This window comes from Coturnix japonica, chromosome 3 (assembly GCF_054131305.1).
Source record: "Coturnix japonica strain WE chromosome 3, WE-NBRP24, whole genome shotgun sequence".
NCBI classification, from domain to species: Eukaryota; Metazoa; Chordata; class Aves; order Galliformes; family Phasianidae; genus Coturnix; species Coturnix japonica.
This window is the reverse complement of record NC_140665.1, coordinates 71971161-71989066: the sequence shown is the minus strand read 5'-3', so window position 1 is coordinate 71989066 and position 17906 is coordinate 71971161. Positions and strand designations below refer to the sequence as shown.

At 37.3% G+C, this 17906-nt stretch overlaps 1 protein-coding gene across 2 annotated transcripts in view; it reads right to left on the bottom strand.

The window, feature by feature from the left end:
- Positions 1–17906, bottom strand: part of RNGTT (RNA guanylyltransferase and 5'-phosphatase) — a 169706-nt gene that overhangs the window by 79268 nt on the left and 72532 nt on the right. For both annotated transcript variants that reach the window (XM_015858955.3, XM_015858956.3), the window contains exon 12: positions 5992–6060. In XM_015858955.3, coding sequence (XP_015714441.1) covers positions 5992–6060 — 69 coding nt within the window. The remainder of the gene's footprint in view (positions 1–5991; positions 6061–17906) is intronic.

The window sequence follows — 17906 nt, the reverse complement described above, 5'->3', positions numbered from 1 at the left end:
TTGGAAGAACCTTGAGACAGAGAAGCTATGCAAAAGATCACATTTGAAAGCCTTGACAAATAATGATTCTGCTTATCCCAACAAATATATCTTTCCCAACATCCAGCAGCATCCAGATAAAAGAATATTTAAGACAAGTTCTCAAACAATACATACAGGCATCATCATACTATAACATTTTGGCAATCCTAAGGACAACCAGTACACATAAGGTATAAGAAAAAGATCTTTCCTGCCTAATGCCGTTGTCAGGCACAGTGGTTAAACTGCACAACAGAAGTTGAAGAACCTGCTTAGACAGCTCCTGAAAATTAGATTAATCACTTGAGAAATCAGAGTCCATCAGGTGCCACAGGACTTTTATTTAGGATTCTAACAACCCAATTAAATGAGGCTTAATGAGTTAGAAGCATTGCAGTTTAAGTTAGCATTTCCACTGCTACTTTTCCCTAATTTTCTAGTTTTCCTGATTTTCTACTTCTTCAATTTTCAAAAAAAAAAAGGTATTAAACAAATCACCTTAAGAGAGCAAAGCAGAACTGAATTGGTATAAAAATATTTCTTGTATAGTCACAGAAAAACAAACAAACAAACTTGAAATAGTGTATAGCCAATACATTCTAGTACATTCATAAAGCATATGACAGGATGGTACGTTTGTGATATGACTAGCAATTTAAGAGACAAACTGCTATGAACATTGCCATGGAAATTGAGTGTAACAACTATTCATAGGCAGAAAGGAGTTGTAAAGCTCAGTGGTATTTCAGGAGATTGACAGCAAATTCTCTGTGAAAGGAAAACCTGCAGCAGCACAAAAGGTGCACGCTGACATGACAACAGCAACCAGTGACTAGTAATAGGCTCAGTCTTGAACGTTCCTCTTACAGAGGAAATCACATTTAGTAATGAGATATTCTAAAGATACATGACAGTTTTTAGTAGTACAGACCAACACAAAGACTGATCAAAATTACTCTGGCCTGATTACTCCTCCTTTATGCTGCAAACTCTATAAAAATCAGGCAATCTTAGAACCTACATTAAGGAATTAGTACAAAATTAGAAAGCTAAATCCAGAAACTTATATGATATGTTAGAAGCAAAACCTTTGTTACGATTGTTCCTAAATCTTTATACACAAGTACTGGTACAACCATTACTACGCTTGGGTCCGTCTGAAGACATTACTCATATTGCAGTAGAAACACTTAACAAAAACTGATGCCCTGTCACTTGTAGACATGATGTTCAATCTTTAAATATAGGTTAACAACTGACTTGGTACATATTCAACGATTTGCAGAGGATCCAACAAAACATATTGTGGAAACAAAGATGTACCAATCACATAAGATTTTTAAGGAGAAACTGGCATTGCTTAATGAAACAAAACATGGCCTTTAAGAGGTCTTTCATTTGGTGGTGTCTCACAGATAGCTCATTTAATGTTAGCTTCAGAGATGTCTGGGTAAACTTTTATAAGGACAGAAAAGAATAACAGCTACTATACAGTCATAATAGGACAAATAATTAACAGGCATCCAAGCACTTCAGACCGCCATGAAGTCTGCCAAGTGAAAGGAAGGAAGATGTACTAAAAACTCATGCAGTGTTAGACAGTAATAAAAATCTGTTCATTATTCTCCTTTCATTTTCAAGGCTGAGCTTTTTGTTAGTATTCAATATTGAGAGTTACAAGCTAAAGATTAGTTTAAAGAATGGCTGAATTATTTGTCTTAAAACAGACTTCAGCTGTTGTTCTTCCTACACTGAAGTCACCCTGAACTCACACAACCAGATTTCATCCCTTGACCAACATAAGAGCACAGAGAAGTATGAAACAGAAATCAGCCTGAGCCAAAACAATCAGCAAGCTCAGGAGGCAAATAGATTAAAAAAGACAGTAAGTTCTGATAGAAGCTTTCCACAATTCCTCAGCTTCTTTCAGTCTTCGTAACTGATGGCTACGTAGCCTTCTTTTATACTGCTCAAGTAATAAAATAATTCCTACATCCTCTTCCCAAGCAAGGTAAAGTAATAGTTCTAGCCAGCAAAAAATCAGTTATTAAGAGATTGCTAGCAGAAAAATTAGATAGTTGCAGGCAGATACCTGGATGAAAGCATGATTTATAAGGCAGATAACAGAAGTAATTTCACTGATGAGTGGGCAAAGGTCAGAGCTGACTCTGCCATCAAAAGATAAGAAGCAATATTTGATATCTTCAATAAAACCACAGAGGTTGGCAAACCAAAAGCTTTCTAAAGCAAGCATGTGGTCTTGATTGCTGTTTTGAAGCAATCTTTCAGAAACAATGGTTGAAAGCTTCCAATCTTATTCACAAATTATGAATTGTGTTCTATAAGTTGTTTGGTTTTTGCTCACAAACTAATCTGCTCATTGTCTGGGGCACAATAATTGGGCAACATACCTGTCCATGAAGTTTCCTGCTGGCCTGTTTCACTCCTCCTAATTAGCACTTTGCTTCAGTACCTGCTCTGCCAACCTGTTACATGCAGAGGGATCAGAAAGCTGATCAAATGGAATGGAGCTGTCTTAGCTGTACAGGAGTTATATCAGGAGCATCTTAAGTGGATAGAAAATACATGAGGAAAAGGAATATTATGAAGAACTGACATGAAAGGGAAACAGGCTACTGGATAAACAAGATGTATGGGAAGGAAACAGAGGAAAGGTAGAAGAGTACAAAGGGCAGAAGAGAAACAATAGTAAGAAAATATCGCCTTATATTTCTCTTTCATCATGGAACTGTTAGAGAATGGTACAGCAGGGCTGTGTGGGATTTACTGTGACATACACATCACATCAAGTCACCTACAAAGCATTCTTAAGTTATAAACCAGAAAGAAAATCACCATCTTTTCCACTAAACATACTCTTCTCATGATCTGTGAAAGCTGTGAAGAAGATGAGATACTTCTGTCACTGCCTTTTAATTGTCATTGTGAAACTAAAGCCATTCTCATACCTTGGGTAATATACAAGACGAGTAACAACTCAAGCACTGAATTAAATAGGGGAAATGATGCACTACAGAATGACAATGCAAAACAGACTAAACTGCACAGACAGAAACGAACCTCTGCTCTCCTTAATGCTGTTTCTACCATCACCAGACACAACATAAAACAAATTTCTGTCTCAGAACAAGAAACTCACTGTTCATAAGTTTAAACAGAAAGACTAACAAAAGATAACAAATTACATTATACCTAACTGAAACCATAAATGTGGTAGAATTTCACAATTCTCTTTTTGGCAAAGCATGATGATTTCTCAAAACGGAAAAAATTCACAAGTACTTTGATGAGAAATGTCATCAAACCCAGAGCTCATAGAGGCTGCTGAAATCACTCCTATTAAGAAGACACTTCAAGTATCCTGATCTTAATCATAAGACATAATTAAACTAAACTTAACATAATATTTTTCTCCATTTGTTTCTATTCCTAATACCATTGTTACCTATGCTAGTGGGGAATATATCCATATTCTCTGGTCTGGAAACAAGCATCTAAGACCAGAGACGAAGAGAAGCTTCTCTGTCTGAACATCGAAAAGACATTCAAGCAGACAACAAATAAGATTCACACTCTTTATATTAAATAATGAGTTCATTTCTGTACTCTCATTTAACTATTAAAGGTACGGAAAGTGTTTTAGTGTTTTTTGCCCTCAATTTTTCCTATCTGTAAATGGCCACCTTCCATTCTCTGCTGTCTCTTTATCCTTCTTTCGTGATCTTGTGATTCATGTTGACTTTTGCTTTCTTTTTCCTCAAAACACACGTGAGGCTTCAGGAGCTCTCAGATGATGATCCCTAAACTTCCCTGTCTTCCTGTGGATATGTCATGGTCTCTTCACTTGAGACAAACTATTTTTTATCAAGGTCTCACCATGACGAAAATTTAGGTCTCTACCTCACTCAACAATACGTGTCTTTCTCTAAAAAGTGATATAACACATCACACAACTGCAACTATAATACAAAAAGAAAAATAATTTCAATTATTATTAAGAGATGATTTATGCATTATTCTACTGTTGCCTTTGTGTTACTGCCTGGTGTATTTCCTGCCACATAGAATCACCAAGGTAGGAAAAGACCTCCAAGATCATCCAGTCCAACCTTCCACCCACCACCAAGTATATCCCACTGAACCATGCCCCTCAGTACAACATCTGAACATTTCATGAACACCTCTAGGGATGGTGACTCCACCACCTTCATGGGCAGCCCATTCCAGCACTGACCACTCTTTCGGACAAGTTTTTCCTAATGTCCAACCTGAATCTTCCCTGGTACAACTTGAGGCCATTCCCTCTAGTCTTACTGCTAGTCACATGGGAAAAGAGGCCAATCCCCCACCTTACCACAACCTCCATTCAGGTAGTTGCAGAGAGCAATAAGGTCTCCCCTGATCCTTCTCCAGACTAAATAATCCCAGTTCCCATTAAAAATAAAATAAAAAGCAGTGCCCAATATCTATATCAGCATCAACCGTTAAAATTAATCAGTTTTAACACTTATATACAAGTGTACAATAATTTCTTTTACACTGAATATATTATTTGCATTTTCTCAGCTACAGAAACCATGAGAAAACCGTGCATTACTTAATCTAGGAAAGCCACTTTAATAACAAATGCAATGAACTTCTATTTCATAAAACCTGAAATGCAGAAATTTGAACATTATATTGGACGAAACAAATCTAACCCATATTTTAAAGATGAAAAACCTTTACAAGCATTTATGCAAGCAAACTGTTGTTTTATTGGGTTATAAATTTCTCAGAATGCTAAATCAGAAAACAAGTTCTAGAAACACAGAACATATCAGATATTACTTCACTGCAGCAGCAAGGATAAAAAACACACATTCTTCACTAATTTCATTTCAAGTGGAAAATATCATTTCAAATTTAACTACGGTAAATCTCCATAGTTTAACCTCTAATACTCAGAATTGGAGAGGCCTTTACAATTGTTTTAGGTTTTAACAGTATTCTAAGACATCAGCAGGATTTCCTATGGAAGCATGTATTTTCTTTATCTTACTAGCTTTGCTTTGAATTTGAAATAGCCATATATAATAAAAAGAAAGAAAAAGTTTGTGGTCTAGTTATCATTCATTTTGTGGTTAGCTGATGTAGAACTTGCAATAAAGAGCTTAATCTTATTTCTAGATGGGCTTGTTGAGATCAGCAATATGTGAAGTTTGTCAGAAAAAAAAAGTTTTATCTGGAAAACTGAATACCAATATTTTCTGTGTGTAATAGGAAGGGTAGAGTTCTCTGTCAAACTGCCAGCACTCAAAATCCATTCCTTGTTTTGCAAGCTAAGAAAGGATGTCAATGTGGATGATGTTACAGTCAGTCTATACCAACATAAAGTACACACTGAAGTATGACATTGTACCCGGATGAGTAGTAGCAGGAATAGGTTGGAAGTCCTGCTACTGAATTCCATTAAAGTTCTCTGCTTGAGAATTAACTATTCACACTGTTGTTTCTAGATGTCTGTAGAACTTTTGATGACTCTCCCCCACTACAGTTACACACCTTTATACTGCCTAAACCATTTACTACAATTTTAACATGTGAAAAAAACATTAAGAAAAATAAAGCAAGAACTCAAATCAGCGGGTCACACAGTCAAAAAAAAATCCTTCATCATTTAGTAGTATATCATATTGCAAGCACACAAAAAAATGTAAGCTGATTTCTGAAAATTATTGCCATTAATTAATCTATGAATTAATGGTCACACATATTACAATTAGAACTGCAATTAGGTGAACTTAAGTAGTCTGAGTATCTGCAAAAATTAGAAGCGAATTCGAAAAGCTGTCCTGATCAAATTAAAGATTAAGCAGTAGATGGGAAGATGAAAGGAGATGGAGGGGGGGGGGGGAGAGAATTTCCTTTAGGGTAGAGGGGAGAAAAAGCAGTTATTGCTCTACTTACTCCTGTAGGCTGAAATATCAATCCGTCCACTTCATGGCTAACTTCTCTAGCAAAGCTTCCCTCCAGGAGCTAAAAAATAGAATAAAAAACCATATTTTTTTCAATTTCCAGAAAGAAATGCGTTACAGTATTCCAAGTGACAGCAGATTAATTTCAGGGCATTTTCCAGAACTCATGTTTGGCAGACTGCTCAGCTGTGTCATAATCCAGTAACGCAACGACACTACCACAAAACAACCATCTGAATTAACATGGATTTCCCACATTCCATTTTACATTCTGAAAGATTCTGAATTCCATCCCTTGAGATACACTTACCATAGGAAAATAACATCTCCATATGCAAACTAATGAAACTAGGTAGCCAAGGGTTAGGAAAATGGATCATAGACTTCCACGCTAAATTAAGACCCGCTTAAGGAAAAATAACTAACTAGGAAGTGCTACAATAATAATAGCAAAAATAACAACAGCTACCAAAAGGAGTTATTACTTTATGCTTTTTTGTACAGATAAAGAATTTTCTAAGTCCCAAGTGCTTTTAATAATGACTGATAAACTCTGACATTTAAGTTACCACACTGTCATGAAACATAGCAAATACAGACATCTGACAATCACAGCTATAAAAGCAACGTTTTGGCCTAGGTCGTTCGCTTTGCACCATTGCCTTTATACAGTCAGAGAGCCACTGACTGAATTATTCAAATTAAGTAACAACCTCTGCCCTCAGTAAAGGGCAAAAATATTAAAGAAGGCAAGAAACAGCATTTGTGTCACACTGCGGGTTGCAAAAGTCAATGCAGTGCAGTTAAACACTTAACAAATCAAGAGCTAAAATATTTCTAAAAATATACGGCCATTAAAGTAATAATACAAGATGCTATTTCATCTAAAACTGAAGCTGTTTGTACAGTATAATTGATCTGTTTGTTATGAAAGCTGTTGACTTTTTTCCTTATCCATACAGTTACTGGCATACTTGCACCTATAACATGCATAACTGCATGTACAGCCTTCACCATGGAACTTGGAGATACAGCGTAAATGAAAAACTCTCTTGATGAGAGTACTCCCAAGTGGTAAAGAACTTAAAAAGATTCACTCCAAGTAAGAAGTCTGCCCATGAAGCAATGCTTCTCAACTGCACCTCAAACCACTATCATTCAAATTTACAACCGAGGTTCACAACTGAATAAGTTATCCAATGTTTATACAAAGCAACAAAAAATACTCAAGATATTAACCAAAGCAGCAAAGAAAACCCCTTTACCTCTGCTTTTGCTTATAATTTCTTAAAGCAACTATAATTGGAGGATATGGTGACTTCGGTGTTGGAGCTTACATGAAACTGTATCATTCAGTCTTTCCCAAAATACAACTTCAGAATACAGAAACACATTTTCATCTGGGGTTTGCAGCAACCCAAGGTACAGAATTGCTGTAACAAACTGTTCCATCCGTAGCTCTCTCCTCTGTGGTCTAACTGATGTTCTAGAGAAGTACATTAAGGCACTAGAATTCTAATAACCTGTATTTAACATTTCTAAATTACACTCCAGCATTCCTTTTCATTCACCACTCCAACAGCATTAGGAAACTCAAGGGATTGCTTTTTATCAACTTGACGTCCAGTTTTAGGGACTGAACTCATTCTCTTCATTTCAGAGTTCCTCGGTAATCTTAACACATCTTTTCTGAAATGTCAATTAGGCATCAAAGACAAAAGGATTTTAAAACTAGAATAGATAATTAAAGCTCTTCATGCTCCTGGCTACTCTGAGTCCATTCTCATTAGGTCAGCTGCAGGTATTTCTATTACAGGATTCTAGATACAAATTTTTGTTAAAAAGAATTGGGAAGCAGCAAACAGAAATTTTTATCTCAGTTTCTTCCCATATACTATTTTTTCGGAAATAAACTTTTTGGAGGTCATCTATGAATAGCAGAACACATATATATTGAATATTGCAGAAAGTTTAAACCGACAGGATAATGAGCAGAGAAGGAACACATGACATATAAGCAAATATCTTTGACACCGGAAACATAATTGGTGTAAGGCTTTCATATTTATGAACTTAAAATGCAGTCATCTCAGTTTATCCTATACAAAATGATGTACAATTTTCCACACATATTAAAATTCCTAATTAAAGTTGAACAGAACAGTCTTTAATCGGCACCGTGATAAATGGCACACCTGCCTGACTGGGATTACTGCCAGGGATCAGATAAAACGCAATGCATCTCAGTGGCATTTTATAAAAGATGGGTAAATGATGCATGCAAACCAATTCCTCTGGTATGCTGTTCCTCATGGCCTCGTGACACACATTTCCACCTGTGAAACTCTTTGTTCACTTCTTGCAGCTTACAGTGAACATGGTAATGAACCATTTATTCATCTTACAGTTTATTATTTAAAGCTGAATCCAGTTAAAAATAATTGCTATATCTAATGACAGCCATATAATAAAAAGAATGGTAGAATCCCATGAAATGACTGGAGCTTTATCGAAGAGTAAAAGGATTTCTCTTTGCTCTTTAACCCAAAGGTCAGGAGCAGCCATACGTCATCAAAAGCAGCACTAACAACGGGTGATGCTGATTTTGCTAAATCACTGAGCCAGTCAGGATTTCTTGAACGGATGACTGGAGAGTCATGCTTTAGAGATCTCTCTGCAAATAACTATATAGAAATCACTTGGCTCCTCCAGCAGGAAGAGGAGAAAAAAAAATCTGTGTATAGATTCCACATAATCCTGGCATTTTTTTATTAATGTTGCTGTAATTCTGAGACAAGCCATATAGTTCTTAGGAGTTTCCAGATGTACTTTTATTTATATGTTCAATAAGTAGCGTGTCTTTTCCTTCTCCTACAAAAGAAAAATAATCTCATGGCAACTCAACATACTGAGAGTTATGCAGGTTCCAAATCGTAGTATTGTATTCAGGCCTGAAGACCCGGTACAGGAAGGATGCAACATTGTTGGAATGGGTACAGAAGAGAGCCGTGAAGATGATCAAAGGACTGGAGCACCTCTCTTATGAAGGAAGGTTGAGGGAGTTAGGCTTGTTTAGTTTGGAGAAGACTCTAGGGAAACCTCACTGCAACCTTCGAGTATGTAAAGGGGGATTACAAGCAGGAGGGGGACGACTTTTCACATGGTCTGACAGTGACAGCACAATGGGAAATGGCTTTAGACTAAAATAGGAGAGATTTGGGATAGATATTAGGAAGAAATGTTTTAGTCAGTTTGGTGAGGTGCCGGCACAGCTGCTCAGAGAAGCTGTGGTGCACCATCCCTGGAGGTGCTCAAGGCCAAGTTGGATGGAGCAGCCTGAGTTGGGTTGGTGGGGGGCAGCCCTGCCCATGGCTGAGGTTGGAACTGGGTGGGCTTTAAAGTCCTCTCCAACCTAGGCCATGATTTTATGATATTAACATTTCTGCTAAGTTGTATTGACTTCCTGTAGTGTGATCTGCCTCGGGTCCTCACACACAATTATTATGGATCTACTATGTCACAAAATGGAAATATTAACAATTTTGTCTGTGTTTCTGACTCAAAACTGATACAGTTTATTCACCCAGTGAAATACTCGGTGATGCAGAAAAGAACCACTTTAGATTTTATAATACAAGACAAATACATGCTGATTTGCATGCTTTTTTCAATTTCAATGCTGCTCTTTGCCTCATTCAATTTTCAGTCAAGCTACAACAGTTCAGCACACAGCTGCCCCGATGCAGTTTTTCACAGCCAAAACTTCAAACTGTTGGTCATCTATCTGCTCACTCCATTGGGAAAGTTGGGAAAGGGAACGTAACTCATTCCAAAGACTTATACACAAATAAACCACCAATTGAATTGTCAGTTAAGTAGAATTTAAAATGCTTTCAAGGACGGGCATCCTGTCACGCCTTACTTCCCACAGGCAACATCTTAACTGAGGCAAGGTTCAACCCAACTCAAAGGATGAGCTCTTCATCTGATGATTACAGCCTTCAGCAAGAGACTACAAAATAATTGGCACATCCCAAGAACTGTCAGGTTTTTACAGACACGGGCTCATAAATAGTAAATCTCTGTAAAGACACTGCAGATTCTTTTTTTCAAACATATTATACAGACTTCAGAAAATATCCCGTTATTACTAGCGCCTTATCTGAAAGGAAACAATTATCTTGTCTGTTCTCTAGGAGAGATGGACCACTCTGCTTATAAATGTGGATATTACTTCTGGTTTATTTTACAGTAGTTTATATCTTGTTCGCCAGTTTCTGTATTTTCCTGATTTATCAACTCCTTTTTAAATGGCAATTTTCTCAGTAGCCCTCCAAAGTATAATCCTAGAATACTCTTTAATGAGGCTTCTATTTTCCAAGTTCAAAATAATAATTAATTACTTAAGCGCTGGTATTTGATGAATATAAGTCATCCCAGAAAGTTCTACATTCAAAGACGAAGACACAAATGTTTCCAAATGTGTTCATTTGACAACATTCAATAAAACAGATAAACATATGTGAATTAATGTAATGCATATTGATACTAAGTATATACATTTTGCTAACTCACAAGATAAATAAATTTTATGTCTATTACTACATTACAGCTGAAGAAAGAATCTCTCAATCACAAATTCAGCTAAAGATTTGTACAAGAAAAATTAACATTTCTATTGGGTAGAAATCCTGGACTTAACTGAAAAGTAAAGCAGAATAAAAAATACGGAAAACTTGCTTCACAAAACAATTTGGCTTAATAAATAGGATGGAAATCTGAATCTTCCTCGTTTGAGGTAAAAGAAAACTGTATCAAGAATAACCTACAGCACAGTTGAGAAATTCTGACTTTGAACACCATCAGAAATTCTATTGAATATGTTACGCAACAAATTCAGTTTAAATGAAAGTGACAAGAACCACTTGCTCAGATTCATCCCAATGATGACAAAAACAGATCAATATAACCAAATAACGATGGAGCCACAATTTACTCACATTATAAACTCCAGCTTTATATTATTATTATATATATATACGTATATATATAAAATTATAATATGTATGATATTATATTTTGAAAAAGAAGCCTCATGAATAATAACAAAATATGCCCATTGGTGAGGTGTAAGCTTTAAGATGATACCAAGGCTACCTTGTAATGCTTTAAAATATTACCAATTGCAGCTTCATAAGAGATGAGCAGAATTGTCTCTACACATTAAGGTGAGCTTTAGCTACTCTTTTTTTCTACCCTGAATCTTTCTAGTTCCCCATTCTGCAGCAGTAATTTCTTTTTTATTAAAAATAAAATTAGAGGCAGTATCAAGAATTAAACAGGCATCTCCAGTCCCAAAGTGAAAATGTACCCAATAATACACTGGGATGTGGGTAGCTTGGTATGTTTTTTAATGTATATTAACTCAAACCTTACACATACCAAAAAAATAATTTTTAAAAGTTGCCTACTTCCCATTTCAAGAGATTTAGAACTCAGAGTGAAGCGTTCAGAGAAGCTTTGGTTTTGGTTCTTTGATGAAGTCCACATCTGCCAGCACTGAAATTTCTACAAACACATGATAAAGCTTTCCAATCTTTTCCAATCTTTAATGACTCAGAGGTACGAACAGCATTGGGAGTTAAAGAGAGTGCATGTTTTCTGAAATAAATAAATAAAAACCTCAGGCTATGTATTTTCTTTACTTGGCAGACCATTCCCCCTGCCTAATCTTAGGATTTCAAGCGAAACAGCTGATCCAAAGAAACCCAGTGCAAATTAACAGCAAGGAGAGAGGATAAGAAGTATCAAAGACATACTTTGACATACTTGCTTTCTTCCCTCCCTGTCCCAAAGAAGACATAGCCTAAATCATCAATTTAGACCAACTTTCAGACAGTTAGGAGGAGGAGGAGGAAGAGGAAATATTCTTTCCTATCGTGCATATTAATGAGACTCTTCAAGTGATACACTCAAGTCTCAAGCAATCTTTTGGAAAACTGTCCAGTCTGGAGTTACGGTTGCAGAAGTGGAGAACTTCAGTTCAGTTGCTCCTGCTGACTACTACAACTAAAAAAAACTTCTCAGCAATTGTTTTCTTGCTTCAACTTCCCTTTTTCATTCCTCTGCAGGTGCTTAGAGTGAGCAAGTCCCCCACTCAGGTGTTCTTTTGTGCAAAGAAACCAACATTGCTTCAAACACCTTCTCCTCTAAACACAGTTAACATTTTTCCCCCCAATTAACTGAAACCACTCAGCTGCACTACACAGAATATTCCGTAAGAGCCGTAATAGCAAGAAAAGAAACGCACACCCTGTTTTCTGATTGGAAGCCTCAAGAACATTTCAGAATGCAACAGCACTTGCCACAGAAAGCATTGCACCCATTGATGGTACACTGCACCTGGCTGCTTGACTCTTAAGAGCTTCTTCCCAAGCAACTGCAAAAGTCCCAAAGACACAGGCTACCGATGCAAACATCAGTAGCACCTCGTGTATGATTTCATGCTTCCCTCCAAATCGCTATGAAAATGTTCAGGAGTGGGTTTTCAATCATGTTAACATGAGCTGGTTCATCCTGCATCACTCTCATTACCTACTCAAAATAGGTATTAACTGACAAGTAATTTTATAGAAGGATTAAGTCCAATTTCTCAATTACTCACTGAATTTGCTTATCTTAGAAACTTTGAATTTCTTGGCTTATGCTAATAGATTAAAACATCCATAAAGGGAGGCTAGGATCAAAAATATGTATCAACTACCTGAAAAGCTTAAAGCTCTGCAAAACAATTACCTAAAGAAGTTTTACATGATCTTCAAAATACAAAGACTATTGAAGAATAACTGCTTCATTTCTTTTAAGCCAGTAAAATGATCTACTTTGCCCTAACTGCAAAAGGATCTCAAGAATGAACATTTCAGTTGCTCATTACTTACTTAAAAGGAAATTTCATGCTCCTTGGCCACAAAAATCAGCATATTACACAAATTACATGGAAATCCTTTAAAAAAAAATATATGCTTGAAGCTCAAATTCTAGTTTTCAAGCAGCCATTCTCTCAAGATGTTAATTCAAGTTCTAAACAGAGAAACGCTGCATGCATATATATATTTGTATATGTAGTCCATATAAAAGTGTAAGTGTTTAAAGCAATTTATGTTAACCAATAACTCTGTACCAAACAGGAAAAATAAAAGTAAACTCCAAAGGCTCATCCATTAAAAAAAAATTAAAAAAAAATAAAAATTAAAAAAAAAAATCAAACTGTTTTGAACTGTAATCTATGGCAATAGCTCAAACATATGATGATGAAAATTATTACAGATGATTGTAAAGAAAGATGGGAATTTTCTCATTTTGTAGGATTAGTAAATATGGACTTTTATGAGATGCTATTTTTGGGGGGAGCCTTTCAGTTTGTTAATTTACTAGTAGCTCTGAATCCAATCCTGCCACAAGACTCAAAAACTAAAAATAACCTCTTTGCCAAGTTAATCATACAGAACATTTTGGCTCAAAAGACATTAAAAACACCTAATTACTGCAATTGATTTGTTCCCTATAAGAATGAAAGCAGATAATAGGAGCAATGTGAGACTGATGTTCACTAATATGATCAAGAGACTAATTATTATCCATGAATCATTTGTAGCATTCAAAACTTGATTAATGTCAGGTCAAGTTTAACATGTGATAGGTTTTATTAGTAATGCTCTGCTATCCTACAGCTTGTCAGTTTAAGCGAATGCCATCTGTTACACAGAGGAATAGCCAAGAGTCCAAACAAAAGCACAGTGGATATAACTGGTCACTGAAGACATTTTAATAATTCCATAAGGGAGCTTTGCAAATAATTTGTAGTGCAGTAGACAAGAATCCAGCACAAAAGCACCTGGTAAAGACAGGACATTAGTCACCCAGAGAGCTACTCTGTAAAGTACACTTTTATCATTTTAAAGCTTGACCAAAGGAATGTCACAATTAGACCAATATCCAGTAGCAACAGTTCTACTGCAAGAGGAAAAAATTCTGTTGCAAAGTGTTTACATATCTTCCTCTCAATAGTCTGTCCTCACCCTCAGAATGTACTGTATGGAATACAGTATGCTATCCTTTAAAGCATCAGTCATGATATTCATAGAATATTCCAAGTTGGAAGGAACCCACAAGGACCACTGAGTCCAACTCCTGGCTCCACACAGGATCACCCAAAATTCTAACCCTATACATGCTGGACATACCATCCAGAAGGATACTATGAGAAATAGTATTGAAAGCTTTGCTGAAATCCAAAGAGATAACACCAACTGGCTTCCTTCCCTTGGTCAACTAGGTAGATAACTGTCATAAAAAGATATCAAGTTTGTTAAATATTCACCCTGTGATCCTGTGCTGGCTGTGACCAATGACTGCACAGTCTTTCGGGCATTTTTCAGTAACTCCTATAATAACCTTTTCTACAATTTTGCCAGGAACCAAAGTAAGACAGACAGGCCTTTCCTCTGAAGGATTAACCAGCTCCTGGAATGTTCTGCTGGTATCTATACCGACTGATCTGTAGCTCCTGCTTGCTTCAGAGACCCAGTACCCAAAGATCCACATTCCCCTAGACTCAGCGTTTTCCAGTATACCTGGAAAGGTGATAGAGGCACAGGGAACACGGTGATCTAAGGTGTGGGTAGCACTCCTGCCTACTGCACACTCTGTTCACTTACAAGAGGCTATATTAAACACTGAGTGCAGTCACCAAGGAGGTTACATCCTGCAATTGCCTTTCTTTTTCTACCTCTCAAGCTTTATGATTTCGGGGTGGGATTTTTGATTGTGTGTGTGTGTGCATGTGTTTACTTCTTAGGGTGTTGGTTTTTTTTGGTGGTTTTTTGTTTGTGGTTTTTTGTTTCACCAAAAATTTCCTCTGAAGAACTGCTCTGCATCCTGCTCAGATGCACCGTGCACACTGCAACAAGGGACATGTAACATCGCTACCGCTGGGCTTTGACCAAGTACCTATTTTAAAGTCAGCTGGGCTCTCTGCCAACAAGCAGTCAGGAATGGCCTTTGACTCCTACACTTCTAGCACTTTGGAAAGGCAACAGGACAGCACAGGTTGTCCTAAGACAGGTACAATAGTTAGCTGCCCACAGCCTGAAGTAATGAAAAAACCCAACCAAGTGAACTGCCAAAGATGGGTGAGAGCTGCACTGCCCTGAAAGTTGAAGGAAGGAGACCTCAAAAGCACTTCCAAATGGAGACTTTTCTACTTCAGTTACATCTGATTCCTTTTCATATAGGCTGCTTTAAGGCAGAGGAAGGGCATAGATGATCTATCTCATGCCACTTGTAATCAATTGCTAACCTCACTGGAAGTAATGGATTCACTAGGCACAGCATGTGAGTATACATAAAAATAGAGAAGACATGACTGAAAGGATAAGAACTTGCATATGCCCATCTGCTATAAGGCAGTCAACCCTGTTCAGTTCCAGCAGAGCTATGGGGAAATGCAAGCAAGCTGCATGCAGCTGGATGAACTGGGTCTGGTTAGCCATACACTGACTCTCTGATGGCTTCCTTCGAACCAATCATTAAAAAATGTAGTCAAACAAAGATGAAGACAATAAACAAAACTATCTTACAATATTATTTCCTCCCACTCTCTTCCTTCTCAGACTTAATAAAGAGATATCAGATTTATAGGATCACCTCTCCCTTCCCGTGCATCAATGAAAGTGTAATTCAAGTACATGTGCCTCTAACAACTCACGTAGCAAGAAAATGCCGAGAGACAGTGAAATAAATTCATGTTCCAAAAGAAAATGCATACTGGCAGTGACCTATATGTTGTGATTATCAATAACTGCAAGAAAAAAAATCTTCTGCAAAAGGCTCACTTTCACGGTATCCCAGTACTTCGTGGGAAGGGATATTTATCAGCAGTCATTTCCTTTGCGCACAGCACATTCACAGCTCCTGCAGCATGACAGGAGCTGATCTGTTATAAAACCTCACCTGGCCACTCCATGAAACCTTCACAAGCTCTCCACTGCTAACAGCAGGAGCAGCAAAGCTGAAGTAACATAAAGAGGCAATGGGCAGGTGCACGCACAGAGAGGAAGGAGAGTGACCTCATTCCATCTGGGATAGCTCTTGCACCTGCACACTCTCATCTAACCTAGTTAGAATTTCAGCAGGAGAATTGACAGAAACAATTATTTACCTCACAGCTACAACAGCCCTTTCAGATGTATTCTAAATTTGTTCTCCTCTGATGGCTCTCTTGTACTCAAAGTAGATGAAGCTCCAAAGACAGGCTGCCACTAGCATGATTTGTTCTTCAGGTCTAAGTTTTAGCTCTGTTTTCTGGCTAGAGCAGGGATCCCAAAGATTCCTCGATGTCTTCACACATAATTAAGTGCTCTGAAGATTTGGTGCTAGTAGGCCATAGTAACAAACAACAGTGTAATCCAAAAAAAGACATAGCTACTATACAACTTATTACTTCATCATTTGCACATGTAATTTCATAGCTTAGGACTTACAACAACTCAAAGTAACAACGCCTGTGCATTTGCATTCTAACTAGGACATGACTCTACACTGATTGTCTTTCAGAAGAGCAGTTCTGGCAGGAAAGTCTCTACCAGAACTTATGTATTCTTTCAAGAACAGGAAGGTAACAAATATTACTGTTGATATTTGTATGACAGGGAAAAAGCAGCACCCACAAGCAAGTCAGAGACTGATCCCTGTCTGCAGTCTGTTTTGTATCCATCATTGAGGCAACTGCCAGCAAAAACATGTACCACCTTCCCCTCCTCCCCTCCACTGGATACTCAGTACCTTTCCAGCCCCCATTAGAACCGCTGCTACTTTCACAAAGGAGCGTTATCTGCTTCTTTCACTGAGGACTAAGGAGAAATCATTCTTATCACTGGAAACCTGCTTCTTAATCTTCTCTGGTACCTCTCTAAAAGATGTAAGGAAAAGCCACTTCTAGACAGAAAATTAGCTAAACGTTACTATAGTCTGCAATGGGATGCAACCTCTGACAGTGAAAAGGTGAAACCACCACATTATGTTGAGTTCATTATCCAGCCGCGAGGGAAAAAATGGTGCAGTGAACAACACCAAAACAAATTGCAGTGGGGGAGGAGAACCAAGTTTGACGGTTTTATCTGTTCTTTAATCTGGTTTTGGTTTTATAACTAATTTATTACCTGTCATCTTCAAGGATGCTACTAATGGTGGCTGTATGCTTTGTTCCTTACTATTTGAACAGGGACATTTTGCAAAGACGTAGAGAGAACACCACAAGAAGAGTCCCACTGAGCTATCAGCAGTTTGCTGCTTCTGCTTGAGCAAATCCAAAGGTCACGCACCTAATATATTCAAAACAATACCCAAGAATAACAAGAGCACTATGCACGTTAATGCTTGATTTGACAGCACATCTGCATTACTGAATTCAAAATAAGCATTAGGCATTTCTTGCTGTCAATCTCTTCTCAGAAGCACAATTGAGAAATTGACATCAATTACCTAAGATGTTTTCAAATGCTTCTTTCAAATAAGAGAAATAGGCTGCTACAAGAAAGTTTAATTGACTTTTGTGATAGCCTCAAAATGGTATAAACACGGATTCCTCAAGGCTGAGAAGGAATACTATGGCTAAACAGCAGTCTTTCATGTTTATTTTACCTGATGAAGAAACAGAGCACAGTGTAACTGTTTAACTTACATTTCCAGTTTTCTATTCCGACTGCAATGTACCATCAGCTTTTTCTTTTAGGGGCTGAGACTTTGTCCACATCCTTTTCCCTGACAATCACCATCATCCCTGAGTGATAACAGTGCCAGGAATTGTATGTGTACCTGCCTGAAACTAGAACCCCATTGGAGCTAGAA